General features: G+C 30.0%; 1 protein-coding gene across 1 annotated transcript; it reads left to right on the top strand.

The window, feature by feature from the left end:
- Nucleotides 1-5542: 5542 nt before the first annotated feature.
- LOC138939340 (G-protein coupled receptor Mth2-like) lies at nt 5543-11378 on the top strand. Its single transcript, XM_070307031.1, has 5 exons — nt 5543-6673; nt 7917-7995; nt 9746-9930; nt 10025-10190; nt 10571-11378. The coding sequence occupies exons 1-5, from the start codon at nt 5644-5646 to the stop codon at nt 10941-10943; spliced, it is 1833 nt and encodes a 610-aa protein (XP_070163132.1). The 5' UTR covers nt 5543-5643; the 3' UTR covers nt 10944-11378.
- Nucleotides 11379-17199: the final 5821 nt, after the last annotated feature.

Raw genomic sequence — 17199 nt, 5'->3', positions numbered from 1 at the left:
AGTTATGATATTTAAAGTACATTTCTCGAGGGGCTTATCGATAGTATTCGTTATTATTAGCGGTGCTTTAATTTTCCGCGATAGTTTGTTTTTTCAACAAAGTTCGCATTTTGCTACGTAATCTTCGATATCTTTTGTCAATTCTCGCTAATTGTGCGTTAAGCGAATTCAATTAATTGTGCGCTCTAATCCTTGATGCCCTCCTACAGGTGCATGATATTCATATAGAATACGTCGATTTTCATCTTCCGTGTATTCTCGCGTTATCTTCATGTCGTTGGTCTCATCCTCCTCGACTTTGTTGATATTCCCCACATATCGACTTAGTGCATCAGCGTTTCTGCGACCGTTGACCTGTGCGCTTCATCTCTGACATCGTTACATAAAGATAAGCTAATTACTATAATTATATATTCACAAGCGTTTAGATTTAATAATAAATAATATTACACAAGATAAAACATTCATATACATATATTTCTTGTTAGCTTGTTTGAAAACACTTTAATTCGTTGATTATATGTTAATTGTGTATACAACGTGTTCTGGCTTGTTTTTCATATTCTATAAATTGTATATATTTGACAATAACTATCGTAAATTTTGTCCCGTATAAGTACAGTGGAAAATACGGCCCATACTATTGCTAATAATTCCTTTTCCTTCGTATTATAATTTTGTTCGGCTTTCGATAATACTCGACTGGTATACGCTATTGATTGATTTTGACCTATTTGTCCTTGCGATAATATCGCTCCGATAGCGTAGTCTGACGCATCGGTTGTTACAATAAATTCTTTTACAAAATCTTGATATTTTAATAAAGTTGCCGTTGTTAATTTTTCTTTAAGCACTTCAAATGCTTGTTGTTGTTCCTGTGTCCTCTCAAACTTATTTTCCTTTTTTGTTAGCTTCATCAGTGGCTTTGCAATTTTCGAGAAATTCTCGATAAATTTTTTGTAATATCCGGCTAATTCTATAAAAACTTGAATATCTTTTGATTTCCTCGAAAAATTTTTTATGGCTTCCAATTTGGATGAATTTAGCGATATTCCGTTTTCCATAATTATGTAACCTAAATATGTCACTTCTTTTCGTAGGAATTCGCATTTGTCCGGCTATAACTTCAGATTGTTTTCTCGCAATCTTTGTAAGACTTCGATGAGTCTCTTGTTATGGTTTTGCAAGCTGGCTCGATAGATTACGATATCATCTAAATATACTATCGAGTTTTGGTAATGAAAATCGGTTCGCCTATCGGCTAATTCGACAATCTCGTAACGTCCGGTTTTTTCGCATTTTTGGCATTACACGTTTATTTTATTCTCTTGTTTATAAGTCGATGCGAAACTTGTTTTGTTTCGCGTGCTGGTCACGGACGGTCCCTTTTAACTTTGTGTGTAATATCTCTCCAAATAACGTTACTTCGTCTAACGGGTCAATGTGTTCTACCGCATAGGTAGTCGCGCTTATGCATAAGGAAATGGACCAATCAATTTCCTTACGCTTATAATTATGCGTTTATGCAAAAATGTGTGCTCCCCGCTCAAAGCTATGGTAAGCGATACATAAAGGTGGTATATACAATACTTAGCGAACGAACACCGAACGAACAGCGAATGCGAACGTTCGTTGTCATCATTCAGCAGATATATACGCCGAAACGAATACGAACAGAACGTTCGATTCGCATTCGGCTCGATTCCCTCATGAGGCGGTATATCAAAGACAATTCGTGCGAGAAAAACGTTCAAAACGTTCCACAAGACGTTCGCATTCGCTATTCGTGCGGTGTTCGTTCGCTAAGTATATATCGACCTTTATACATAGTGAGCGAGCGATTAAAAAGAAACAGAGCGTATGATCGAGAGAGAAAAGATACTGCAATAATGTTACTGCGTACATGTATGTTAAGCCTCCGGCACACGGTACGATTTTGCGTACTAGATCGCATGCGAGACATTTCGCTAGCAATTATAATGGCTATGCAATTTGAAATATTATGTGCTGCGTGTTGCTGTGTGTGCTAGCATGCTAGTTTTTGGTAATAGGTTTGGTGCTATATTTCACTATGGTTTTGTTGCTAGCTGCAGACGATACTACGATAAAAACGCAAAAAATAGAAATAATAATAAATATAAAGACAAAAGTTATATATATACATACATAAGTAATTAGTATTTATGTATTTTATTTATAATTATGATGATATTAATTGAATATGTATAAAATTAATTAAAAATAACCGATTCCCTAACCTAATAAAATTTGAAAAATTTTATTAATTTTTTCACAATAAATATTTTGAATCGTATCTTGACTAGATAAGTAATCATTGGCTATTATCTAGAGAATTTTTAGAATCTCGAATAATTTTGTTGAAATCTCTAGAAATCTTATAACTAAAATATTAACCCAACACGTAAGATAATCTGCACGTGTGAAGCCAAAACTAGTAACACTCTTATGATTGGAACACGTAGAATGCTTCGTTAAACAACGCGCAACGAATCAATTGACAAAATAAGTACGAAAAATCCGTGTGCCGCAGGCTTTATACTCTCCACGCATGAAAGAGACAAAGATAATACGATTATATCTGTCCTTGCCATGTAAGAGTGCAGCTCTGCCTATCGCGACATCACGCAACTAATCAACTGCTCTGTTTTACTCTCGAGCCTTGATTTTGCACACACACATATGCATGAAATTTTTGCAGACAGTAATCTTTTTTACTAGGCTTCTAAATACTTTCTAAACATCCATCTATATTCTTTCATGCATTCCCGAGTAGAGAAGTATCTTATTTTGCACATACACACTGCAAAATTTTTATATTACATAAGTATTGTTCCAACCTGACGCCAAAAGCCAATAAAAAACTGTAATTTTTTAATTTTTTTCTGTTTTTAATATAAACTCGTAAAGTCTCACCTTTGTTTTGATGTGTACTTAAATCGTAGAAAAGGATTTATTTTATTCAATCAAAAGAAAGATTACTCTATGCAAAAAAATAAAATCGTTTTGGTGGGTAAAACAGAGTAGTCTAACATCCTCTTAATTTCCAATCAAATAAATATTCAAGATGTAATTTTTTTAAAATAACAACTTTACGTCCAAACTGGTTTTTATACGATTACATCACCATACTTAGCGCGGAGCGGAGTACAAATTATGACAAATAACGATAAGCTCTCTTTCTCTCTGAAAGAGATTCTCTGATATATTCAAGGTATTTTTATTCTTTGATCACATATATTTTTGTAGTTGAAAGATAACGAATAAGATTGATAAATTCGTTAGTAATAAAAGTAAAATTTGTCTTATGCATTATCGATTATAACTTTCCAATAGAAGTTTTTCAACTAAATATTTAAATAACTAAAATCTAATATAATATAAATTTATAAAATAAAGTATAGTTAAAAAAATTTATATTTTTTGACTGCTGCTGCGTATCAATATATTTTCCATTTTGAAATTTATTTCATGTTCGCTACAATTGGAATAGATTAAATGTACACAATGTTCACTTAAATATATTATTTATTAAACATACCATAAATGTTGATCTTGTTGCCATTTATGTCTTTATCTCTTTCTCTCGTTGTTTCCCTGTTCTCTTTTGTTCTCCATAAAGAGGTGCTCAATAGCCGATCCTGCTTTACGCGGTCCCAATAATCGGGCGCGCTAGATGTTTTTAAAAATATAATGGCTTTTCATTTTTCATTCAAGTATTAAATATCTGAGAAAAATAGTCAATAGCTTACTTTATTCCGCTGCTTGGTTAAGCTATCGTGTGTAGAAGTTCGTTAATGGAATATTTTTTTTGTATACATATATAACTGTTGTATGTGTATGGTTTTATAGTAGTAGACTCTTTCCTTAAAACTATCGATGACTCGTATATCGTATAGCCTCGGTAGTCGTATCTCCTCGTTTGTGCGTTCACATGTTTCTTGCGCGTTCTTTTTTTTTTGTTCGACTCGAAAAGAGAAGAAACCGGATGCAATAGTGGAGTCTTATTGAATTTAGTAAGATAACTAAAATCAACCATAATATCGTCAATGATAACAGTGTTAGAATAAATTGGATCAAATGTAGGAAATTTTGCCGAAAAAAGCAAAAAAAGATAATGTTTTCTAATTACATGTTTGTGTATGTGTGTGTGTGTGTGTGTGCATACTTGTACTTAATTATATTTCTTTCATGCGACTAATACAAAAACAAATGTGCGCGCATAAATTTTTTAATTATTTAAAGTTTCGAGCATGAAATAAACTTACGTGATGCTAAGTCCGATTAGTATATTTGTTGAATTACTCTACATCTTTAGATTCTCAGAGTTCCTAAATTGTTGATTATATTGAAATGAATATGTGTGGGGGATATGTGTGGGGCTTTTAAAGAAATCGATACGTATAAGAGTAGAAAATATATATAAATATTAAATAAATATTCCTCGGAGATTTAGGCGTAATGAATAATCTTGATTATCACATGACAAAATCAATGTATATATATACAGGGTGGTCCACGTAAAGTGTTACAAGCTAATAACTCTAAAAATATTTGTCAAATCAAAAAATTGTTTATGAGAAAGTTTCATGTTTTCGAGGGGCCTTTCTAACTACATAAACATAAAATTGCCCCCGCTCCCCCTCTAAAGGGGTGGCGGTTAATTTTATAATTTTTAATGGAACTCCCCATTTTTATCGCATATTTTTATAACTTATCTCGAGAGCTTTTCAAAACACTATAATAAAATATTTTTTTATTAAGTTATTGAGTTATTTTATATTTTAATCTAACATATTTTGAGTTAAAAAATAAAATATTTCGTAAAATATTTAGTTTTCGATAGAATTATCGTAATATTTTTATGTATAGAATAATGAGACAAATTAATTAGTGTAAAAAAAATTATTGTTTTTAACAAAAAGTATGTAATTATTTACAATGTATTTTTTTAAACAATTATTTGTTTTCTTTACATTAATGAATAATTTTAATTATCACATGACAAAATTTATATATATATATATATATGCGCCTGTTAAACTATAAAACAATTAAAAACTTTTAAAATCAAATATAAAAATCAAGCATTCACGCATGTCATTCATTTTTTAAATTACACGTCCAAAAAGGAATAAAATAATATCGTTCAAAAAGCTTAACGACCGCTCCTGTTACGATATCACCGTGTGCTTTTGGACCTTTCGTAACTCATTTTATCGACATTAATTCACTTTCTGCATTCACGAGAATAGATCCTTTGAAAGCAGCTCCTTCGATCTTTAGGACTGTGACAGAAATGTGTTGTTACGATGAAATTATCGCAGATTAACAATATTAATATATTTTTTAAGCCGCAGTTCGCATATCGTCGCGATAGGACATCTAAATATGAAATTATCGTAGAAAAGAAATCAATAATGTAATTTTCAGATATAAATTCAACGCGTCAAAAAAGCAAGGATGTGTGGAAAAAATTTGACGTTTTGGTATTGCGCACTTTTTCTCCTAGTCGCTACGTCATTGAAATCTCAGCAAAATTTCGCTAGCAATGAAGAGAAAAATGATAATTCGACAGTATGACATGAGATAGATGCGGATTCTACGACAAGCTATGACGACGAAATGAAAACACTGCTACACGATTTGTACAAAAAAACTAACAATAATATACAGTACGAAGATATACAGTATGAATATCGCACCACTTCGACGAGCAACGAGGATGATGATTCGATACAGTTTAAATTCGATACTCATTCCATACAGTATCGTGAAAATGATAAGCAAATATCGATGGAACCTCGCACGAATTCAACAAATGCCGACCATGAAAGCAACTTTATGTCATACGAAATTTATGAAGACTTGATGAGCATTGAAGACAAGAACGATTTCATGTCGCACGAGTTCTATGAAAACTCCAGTAAAGATAGCAATATGAGTAAGATCATTCCATACGAAATGTGCTTTAATATTACTTGCATTCAGCTATGCTGCCCTATCGGTCATCGTCTAGTTGATGACGAATGCCTTTTTGAAGGAAATAAATACTTCTTCCCGAACATGGATGGATACACGAACGATTCGTTGCGAAGCGAAAATAAGACGGTGGACGAATTGTTTCAGCTAGTCGTCTACGATCCGTGCCAGGATAAAGATCGCTTTTTGCATCCCTATGGTTATCAGTACGATTACATGTTCTTTGCCAATGGTTCTCTCTATTTACCTTATTTTGAAATATTTGCCAAAACATCATATTGTCTGGCTGTCATAAACGAGAATAAGTATGAAGTGACTATTTGCTCAGAGACTGTTGACGAGATCATTAAAAAGTATAATGTTTACAACTCGTCAATTGAAAATGATGACGATGATGTCGATGATGTCGATGATGTCGATGATGTCGATGATGTCGATGATGTCGATGATGTCGATTATCATATCATGAATATCATAGATATAAGCTGTAATATAGTGTCTGTATTAATTTATTTGTCAATATCTTTAGTGTATTTTATATTGCCAGAGCTTCGGAACATACATGGCTTCATGTTGCGCAATTACAGCGGTGCATGTTTTATGGTATACACATTTGAAAATGTGTTAATTCTAATCAAAGAAGATATATGTTATTCAGTCTGCATTACAATCGGTACAGTATATTTAAATCATATAACTATAATCATTATGGCGTACCTATATTTCAGGCATACTAATGTATATTTGCGTAAAGGACCCACTCAAATATCTCAGAAACACTGCGTTAAATCGAAAAATGTTTCAAACAAAAGTTATGTGGCTTCAAGGGGGCCATAAGACGGTGGCAATGATTTGACCTTGGAAAATCATTTGAAGGTCATGTAAAGGTCAACTTTAAAATCTTAAATGAAAATCCCCATTTTTTATATAGTATTCTTATAGCTGACATCGAGAGCTTTCCAAAACACTATAATAAAATATTTTTTCATTAAATACTTTTTGAGTTATTTTATATTTTAATCTGACATATTTTGATATAAAAAATAAAATATTTCGTAAAATATTCAGTTTTTGATAATTTTACCGTAATACTTCTATGTATAGAATAATAAGACAAATTAATTAGTGCCAAAAAAAACAAATAATTGTTTAAAAAAATACATTGTAAATAATTTTCTTAAAAACATTTTCTTTTTTTATACTAATTGATTTGTCTCATTATTCTGTACATAGAAGTATTACGGTAAGATTATCAAAAACTAAATATTTTACGAGATATTTAATTTTTTATATCAAAATATGTCAGATTAAAATATAAAACAACTCAAAAAGTACTTAATAAAAAAATACTTTATTATAGTGTTTTGAAAAGCTGTCAATGTCAGCTACAAGAATACTAAATAAAAAATGGGGGTTTCCATTTAAGATTTTAAAGTTGACCTTCAAATGATTTTCCAAGGTCAAATCATTGTTACCATCTTATGGCCCCCTTGAAGCCACACAACTTTTGTTTGAAACATTTTCCGATTTAACACAGTGTTTCTGAGATATTTGAGTGGGTCCTTTAAAATGGGACACCCTGTATGTTTTGTTAAAACTGTAAGATTTAATAATGAAATTTTGTGAATGATAAATTTTAGATGCATTTTAACATATATCTAATCTAAATTTGTGTGAATAAATATATTTTTTTTTTTGTATTTTTGAGTCTTTGCAGAGTTATATCTCGAACCGACATCTTACTTAATTTACTATCACATATATTTATGAAATATATCATCTTTGCTATAAAATTTTACTGCAGATAATTAGATTAAATCTATTTTTGAATGAAGAAGTATGGTAATAAGTATAATTCTCCAATGTGCATTTCAACGCGCGCTCAATGATTAACATGTTATTAATTTCATTTTTAGCTTTTTTTACCTACTTCTTTTTTTTGTCAAACTTCTTCTGGTTAAATATGATGAGTATCGACATGTGGTGGACATTTAGGTAAGTTGTCAAGTGTTCCATATATTATACTTCACTTTTAACTTGCCTCATCATAACTTATCTTTATATAGTTGATTTATATGTGTATGCAACACGATGCGAACAAAATAATTTTCTATTATATATATATAAACATATTTTATATTATATACCATACATTGAGGGTAACGTAAAGAGAGAGAGGGATAAAGACGGGGAATATGATACATTTTGAATTAATCGAACAGAATTTTTTCTTGTGTAATGTTGTTGTGTGACAGTGTAAGCAACTACTTGGTTTATGATATTATAAGTTTAGAGTATAAACATAATGAATATGATTTCAAATAAATAGCCTTTTGGATGATCTCTATTATCGCAAAGGTTTTCTAATGATCACTTTTTGTGAAATCTAATTAATTTTGAAAGCAAAAATGGCATTAGTTAATGAACATTATGAAATAATTTGTAAAATATTATTGTTTGATCTATAACGTAATAAACTTTACATGAAATTTTTTGGAAGATTTTATAATTCTAATATTTCATCTTTTTTGTGTGTAACAATAATACAATACATAATAACTTTTGAACAATAACTGATTTTTAATTTTTTTATCAAAAACTTGTTTCGTGCAACTAACTTAAAATTTGCCATTGTTGGGTCTGTGCACTTAATTGGTATATACAATATAAATATATGATAGTTTCTCTGGATGTTATACAAATATTAAATCATTTTTCATGATAATCGAGTCGTATGGTTTGTCGTATTATACAGGGTGTCCCATTTTAAAGGACCCACTCAAATATCTCAGAAACACTGCGTTAAATCGAAAAATGTTTCAAACAAAAGTTGTGTGGCTTCAAGGGGGACATAAGATGGTTACAATGATTTGACCTTGGAAAATCATTTAAAGGTCATGTGAAGGTCAACTTTAAAATCTTAAATGGAAATCCCCATTTTTTATTTAGTATTCTTGTAGCTGACATCGAGAGCTTTCCAAAACACAATAATAAAGTATTTTTTTATTAAGTACTTTTTGAGTTATTTTATATTTTAATCTGACATATTTTGATATAAAAAATAAAATATTTCGTAAAATATTCAGTTTTCGATAATTTTACCGTAATACTTCTATGTACAGAATAATAAGACAAATTAATTAGTGCCAAAAAAAAACAAATAATTGTTTAAAAAAATACATTGTAAATAATTTTCTTAAAAACAATTTTTTTTTATACTAATTGATTTGTCTCATTATTCTGTACATAGAAGTATTACGGTAAAATTATCGAAAACTGAATATTTTACGAAATATTTAATTTTTTATATCAAAATATGTCAGATTAAAATATAAAATAACTCAAAAAGTACTTAATAAATGAATACTTTATTATAGTGTTTTGGAAAGCTCTCGATGTCAGCTACAAGAATACTAAATAAAAAATGGGGGTTTCTATTTAAGATTTTAAAGTTGACCTTCACATGACTTTCAAATGATTTTCCAAGGTCAAATCATTGTCATCATCTTATGGCCCCCTTGAAGCCACATAACTTTTGTTTGAAACATTTTTCGATTTAACGCAGTGTTTCTGAGATATTTGAGTGGGTCCTTTAAAATGGGACACCCTGTATAAATTTATTTTTGTAAAACGGATTTTCGAGGATGCCTCGATCAAAAGCAAACATTATTTTAATGTGCATTTACATTGTGATTTTCTTTTATCTATTTTTGGCCACATATGACATTTAAATTGTATTTTGTAGACGATTCAGCTCGTTACAAAGAAACGTAAGACAACGAGAAAAAAGAAAGTTGATGTTTTACGCGATCTTTGCGTGGGGTTTACCCTTTATCTTCGCTATTATCGTTGTCACTATGGATTTTGTTGCCGAATATTTACCGGAGATTTTGCGACCGAAATTTCGCGAAGGAACTTGCTGGTTCGGTGGTAGGTGGACGTTTCTGACAACTAATTCTATTAATATCGCACTTTAATATACTATGAGAAATAGTATAATTTTTTGTACATTTCATACTTACAGAGCATAGAGCAAGTTTATTGTATTATTACGGGTTCAAAAGTATCTGCGTTATTAGTAGCATTTGCTTCTCCATCTTTACGGCATTGAAGATTGCGCGCTATGAAAAGGAAACAGGCAATTGTTTGACAAATTCGGAAAGCAATAAATATAATGACAAGAAAAAATGGTTTGTATTATTCGGATATTTTTTCATCAATATGTGTAATGATCTTTCTTATTAATGATATTTTTGTCGACATATTTTTACCAATATTTCTGCTAATAGTATTATATAATAGATGGATCTGCATTCCTGATAGAAGAAAGAGATGATTATTTATAAGCAATACCTTTTTTATATGCTTACACCTTTTTTCTTTTACTTACATAATTTTTAAAAAAATATGCACTGCTTAAAAAAAAAGGAAATAGAAAATACTTTTCATAAACTAAGAATTGGGTTATTTGCAAACCGCTAAAGTTTGGCGAAAAATTATCATTATATACAAAAAATTAAAATTTTGAAGCTTGAAATATATAGTACCATATATATAAATTGATTTTTAGGTTCAATCTGTATCTGAAGTTATTTATCCTGCTGTTTATCACAATGGGAATAAAATTGACTATACAGGCAGCTTGGTTGTCTGAACATGAAATCAATAAGTCGCATTATTTCATATATGTCACACAATATACTTATATTTTGATGAACATCATGCAGAGTTTCTGCATGTTTATTATCTTTGTGTGGAAAAAGAATATCAAGCGGATGTTATTGAAGCGATTCGGCTACGGTTTGTTTTCAGAAGATTTATGCGCAACAAATGCAACATCGTTGAGTACCTCGACGTGCATCACTATCTCAGGAGGGATGCCTATGAAGAAGGTGAGCGAACAAAGAGACGAGAAAGATTTGTCCGGTGAGACTAATCTCTAATGTTGTAATTTGCAAAAATATTTTATTGTACAATCAAATCATACGCTCACGCTCGCACGCACACAAATAATTCATTAGCAATTAATTATAATCTAATAATTTCTGAATCAAGAATTAACTATGCGGTATTAAATATTAAATCTTTTTTCTTTTAATCTTTAATTGGATTAACTCAAAATTTCACGTAGAAAATTTATCTTTCTCTATCTATCTTATTATTATTTTGTAATTTTTTTTTAAATTTATTTATAAGCCTTTTTTAATATACTTTACGGTTTAAAAGATATATGTAAATTTCTAAAATTTCAGCGCTATTTCTAAAATTATTATCACGTTTTATTATTCGCTTTGTAAGGCTCTGTCTCTCATGGAATTTCTATAAAATATTATAATTAACGTCATATTTTATATAAATATGTAAAATGTTATTATTGTATTGGGCTGTAATAAAAAGCTTTTGTAATAAAGCTTTAATAAATTTTTTGTAATTTTACAATATTTTGATTACTTGCTATTAAATTAAATTATATAATAAATATAATAATTATATAATAATTATATAATAATTATATAATAAAAGTATCATAACATAATTTAATTAAATTTATTTTTAATTGTTAATTTTGTGCTTTTAAATTGTGCTCACAATTAATCTCTTATCGGTATATATTATTGCGAGTCAAATTAATGGTCAAATTAATCTCGTGAAAATTTTTAATGTTGTAAAGAATTGTTAAAAATTTTGTCCTGAAGATTGTTAATCAAAAAAGATTATTTCTGAGAAAATTATGTTTGATTCGTTAAACTTATTTTGTTAATAACTATTTAATAAACAACGAGCGACGGTTAAAACTTTTTGAAAGTTATTCAGGAGCGTGTCCTTGATAACATACGTCAAGGTCATTAAAATCGTTGAAATCATTCCTAATATGCCTAATTATCAAAATACTAAATTAGCTAAAAATATAGTTTTGCATTCTTAATTAAATATCACAATGCACGAATATTTTTGCGCAATAAGCATAGAATAAAAATTGTAAAATTATACTGAATTTTCAAGAAATATTGATTTTAAACGTTAAGAAAAGATGAAAGAAATAATTCTTTACTATTATTAGTTTTTCCTAACATTGCGTAATTACCATTACGTGTGATGATAATTAGCTCTATGTACATCATAATTTGATATATCTAATAATTAGTAAGATATTATCGAGCAAGCAAAATAGCTACAAGGACATTTAAATAATTTACGATAGAAATAAATATAAAAGTAATATTTATTTTATATTACTATATTTTATACTCTTTATATTTCGTAAAATGCATTTATATAAAATCGTTGCTACTTAAAATCTCTTACTCAGCATTTTTGTTCTTCGCGTATTTATACCTTGACATTTGCATCTTTTTCTAAGAGTAAAATCAAGATAGTGAACATACGGCATCACTTAAATAATCATGGCTATTTTCAATATTTTTTAAAAATAATTCTTAATGATTTATGCATTGATGCATGCATGTGAGGTACGGACAATTGCAAACCGGATCTTACCTAACAATTGTCAATTATTAACAGACATATTATCATCTATAAAGTAAGATTAAAGAATGAAAGAGATTTCTCTAGCTTTTATATCTGATTAATTATTTTTCCAGGCAAATTTTTCGATTGCATCATATATTTAATATAAGTAAAAAATTTTCATTATTTGCCTCTTTTCTAATCGCTCCATAAAAAACTATTCTTTGATATTTCAGTATTGTCGAAAATGTAGTGATTCTTTATTAAATATTAACATTCTAAGCGGCTAAGCGTCCTTTATGATATCGGATTAATTCATCTATTATGTATAAAAGTTTATTAATAAATTAAGTGGGAAAACTGGCAAATATATAAGGACCAAGGCGCTGGTACCGCGCGAACTTATTGTTAAATTTCAGTAATAAGTATGTATTAAAAATGTACGTTTCGAACTGTTTTTGGATCCATCTTTAGCATAGATATAAATATATATAAATATTAAGAAATATTGAGATTTTAAAATTTGACATTTACAATATTTGTTGCTAACGCTTTTCGTTATGACATGGATACCTTGGAGAATGGTCTTCGCCTTTACAGATGATTTGAGAAATTTGTGCTATCTACCACCAGTTAATTTTTATTTGTATTTTTATTATTCGATACGCTGATGATGGCCAAAAAAAGGCCGAAACGTCCGCCTTTCACGAGTTTTAATTTTAATGTAATTCTTTTAAAATAAATATTTATACGCCCATGTCTATCTTTTTTTCTTTTTATTTTACAATTTTTATTTTATCTTTTAAATTTCAACCGTATCTGCGCTCATTGTGTACGCGTAATTTTGATACTTATGTAGTTATTAAAACTGCAAGAATATGTATTATATACTTTTTAATATAATTTAATGTTTAATATTCGTTCTACGTTATCACAAATAATGTTTTTCAAGGCAATCAAGCCTTTCCATATACCTTCTCTACGAAGCAAATCAAGGTCAAGTGTGAATTGTAAATATGTTGACGTTACTTGAGAGAGTCATCTCTATCATCCGCGATTTTAATAAAATAAATGATAAAAATTTCTTCAATATATGCAACCGATGTGAGATATAGGCGATAAGTGCAAATCAATTTTCACGTAGTATTTCGTTATCTACTCTTACATACAGTATCACCAATGAAATTCAATTCAAGCATTAGCAAATGATAATTTATGTTATATTTAATATAACTCTCATATGCAATAAAATATTTCTTGTATAGCTCACAATTAAAGATAATGAATAAAATCGAAAAATTTTTTATGGAAATATATTAGGTTTTTCCTATGGTTATTTTCTTCTATTCAATGCATTTGAAAAAAATTTTTAGTTTATATATAGGGAAAAGTTGGGTAAAACCGGGTACATTTTTGGATTTGTCTTCGTACAAAATATCTGAGAGTAAAAAAATCTTGCCAACCGTTAGTAGTCTTTAGTGAACCTCAAACTATGAGAAAATAAGGCTACTCGTTGAAAAAAAAATTTTTGGTTACCAAAAATAACAAGATTTTGTGGAGAAATCAAAGTACCCGGTTTTGTCCTACCGATAGGGTCAAACCGGATATCCATTTGAAAATGTGCAAAATACCGTGCAATTACAAAATCTAGATTTATTTTAATCAAAATACAATATAAAGATGTACTCTATTGACAAAAATCACAAATAAAGATATCCTCTAGTTCGACATTGCTGCAGGACTTCCTTATTTAAGCTTTTAACTTTAAAGGTCTCAAATAGCTTTTTTGGGGGGATTTGTTTTTCTGAGCGTTAGTTTTCATTTTCATCTGCTTTTTGTACGGACACAAAGTCAGGATAACACTTACTCCTCTTTTCATTATATGAGATGTGTAAGTACCCGGTTTTTCCCCAACACAAGAAAAGTAACAAATATTGCGGTTGTATATTCCGGCGTACAAAGCGTCCGTAACTTCGCGTCAAAGTAACGTTCGTTAAGTATTTAACGCGTTTCTTTAAGTGATTCGGTGAATAATATATAATCGATAGTGATGTATTGTGAATAATCGGTAGTGATCGCTTGTACAATTGTCTTCGTCGATTCATCGATTAAGTGCGTGAGTGTAAAAGTGTAAAGGTCGATACGACTTTTCGATCGATACAAGTGTCGAAAATAAGTAAACAGAACTCATTGTCAGTAAAAAACATTTCTCGTACGCATCCATAGCCGTGCAGCAATTATAACCTGTATAAGGTAAGAAATAAGTGAGTGAGCAAGTGAGAAGGCCAGCGAGAAAGAGAGAGAAAGGAGGAGTGTATCTCATGTCAGCTGTTTGCTATACGCGATGAATGTATGTGTGTGTGTGGTATGTAATACGCGTACACGTAAGTAAGGAAAAGTCGTCTTAGAATTGATTCAGGGATACGATCCTTCGGGGACATTATACTTGTTTCGGATCACTCTGTATCTGTTGTCTTTCTAGAAACTGCAAGCAACAGTTACCGCATCTTCAGATACCTACATTATCATATTAGAAAAGAGATATCCATGCAGGATAATATAAATTCTTGCGGGCAAGCGATTTGTTATACAAACACTTTTATTCGATTCGAATAAACATTACTATTGTAACATGCGAAACAAACAGATTCTATCGTAGATCAGGAATCAATGATTGAATTATAATATCGTAAATAAATTTTTCATTAAAAAAATAATATTAGATTCTTATGCATTTATCTCTATGGTAAACCTGGATAAAACCCATACAACACCGCAAGATTGCAACAACATTGCAGCAATATTTTTCTGCAAGATTGCAACAACATTGCAGCAATATTTTTCTGCAAGATTGCAACATTGCAGAAACATTGCGAAATGTTACTGCAACGTTGTTATGATATGGCAGCAACAGTAAAATGTCCGCCTACAGAAAAATTGCAATATAATATTGCAGCAACATAGCAATATAATATATATGCAATAATGCTTTATGTATCGACATAATATCCTTAACATATGAAAAAAATAATAAGAAATTGACCTATAAGAGTCAGGATCTAGCGTGTATATATAGATTTTCTGTTTATAATAATAACGAAATTATAAAAGGTAAATTTTTCAGTATATATTCGATTTCCTTCAGTGACAGAGAATATCTAAGAGAAATAAGAAAAAACTCAATTTACAATTATATAAATTCACAATTTCTTTGTATCCGAAATATTCGGATATCCACGGATGCAAAAAGATTGTGGTGGATTTACGCATACAACGAGTTTTTTCACATCTCTCTTGTTTTTATATAATCTCAAAATTTATTTATTGAAATCTGAAGTATCTTTTTTACATATTAGAAAATTATTATCAAATTTTTGATTTTATATAAGAATGGAAATTATTAACCGTTTGAGTGCTGAAGAATTTTCTTATATATATCCTAAAACCACAATTGAGTGAAATGAATAACAACTGCACTTGATATGAATACAACTGATCTCAATAGATGCGAAAATTATACTAACCAACAGCAGCCCTACCGCATTCTCGGTACAAAACAAGAGAAGTGCTATCGCGCTCCCCGACAAGTGAAGCGCGATAGCGCTTCGCCGCACTCAAACGGTTAAAAGAATTCTTAGTCCAATATGTCTAAGTCCTCTGTATTGAGGTCACATTATACGACCTAAACTAACAAAAATAGTTATTATATCTTTTTAATCTTACTTGCCGCTCTTTGTAAACTTTATATAATCATCGTGACTAAAAATTAAATGCGGAATAGATAGAACAACATGCGCTGCATAGCGGTAAACGAATGAACTAGCGATTATCGAATACTTTTTTGGTAATATTTTCGGAATGTTGCTGTAACATTGCTAAAATTATATTGTAAAATAATGTCTTTGCAATATTGCTGCAACATTAAACTGCAATAAGCAATATTGCAATGTTGCAGCAATGTTGTTGCAAGCTTCAGTGCTGTATGGGAAGGGGACCCCTCTCGTATGACCTTGACCTTGATATATGTTGTCAAGGTCATGACCCTGGAAGAAGGAAAAATCGCAGAGAAAGAAAGAAGGATAAGGAGAAGGGAAATAGGAAGGAGACAAAAGAGGGTTTTAGGAGTCAGGAATAAGGGGGAAGAGCGAAAGAGAAAGGATAGGAAAAGTGTGTGTGTGTATAAAAAGCATTAGAGATAAGAGCGTAAGAATAAAGGAGAAGGGGAGGGTTAGGAGCGAGAGGGAAAAGCGAGAGAGAGGGAAAAAGAAAAACGGTGTGTAAAGCGTTAGTGTAAGAGCGGAAAAAATGTATAGATGTAGGGGAAAAATTGTAACTTGTAATTGTAACTAAAAATTACAAAAAATTATAAACTAAAAATTGTAACTGTAAAAATTGTATAAGGGATCAATAAAGAATATACAATAAATAACATTCTTGATAAAATTTGTGAGCCTGAAAATTTTATAAAATATTCTTTCTTCATTGATGAGATTAAAAATTTGCTTATACAATCTCCACGATAGGATTCTCAATACAAATTGTAGTGTTATTAATTTCATAAACTAATGTATTTTTTGCACAGTTAATATCTAAATTTTTCAGAAGAACTGGTTGCGATCTAACCGAAAGATAAAAATGTTTCACTATATGAGGCAATGTTTGATGAGAAATAAGTTGTATAGATACACAAATCAATCTTACAAAAATCAGCTTTTGAAACGGATTGTTACT

Source organism: Polyergus mexicanus, unplaced genomic scaffold (genome assembly GCF_030449975.1).
Source record: "Polyergus mexicanus isolate NDT 795.1 unplaced genomic scaffold, iyPolMexi1.0 SCAF_14, whole genome shotgun sequence".
Taxonomy (NCBI): domain Eukaryota; kingdom Metazoa; phylum Arthropoda; class Insecta; order Hymenoptera; family Formicidae; genus Polyergus; species Polyergus mexicanus.
Note: the sequence above shows the minus strand (reverse complement) of the source record. Positions and strands in the feature narration are given on the sequence as shown.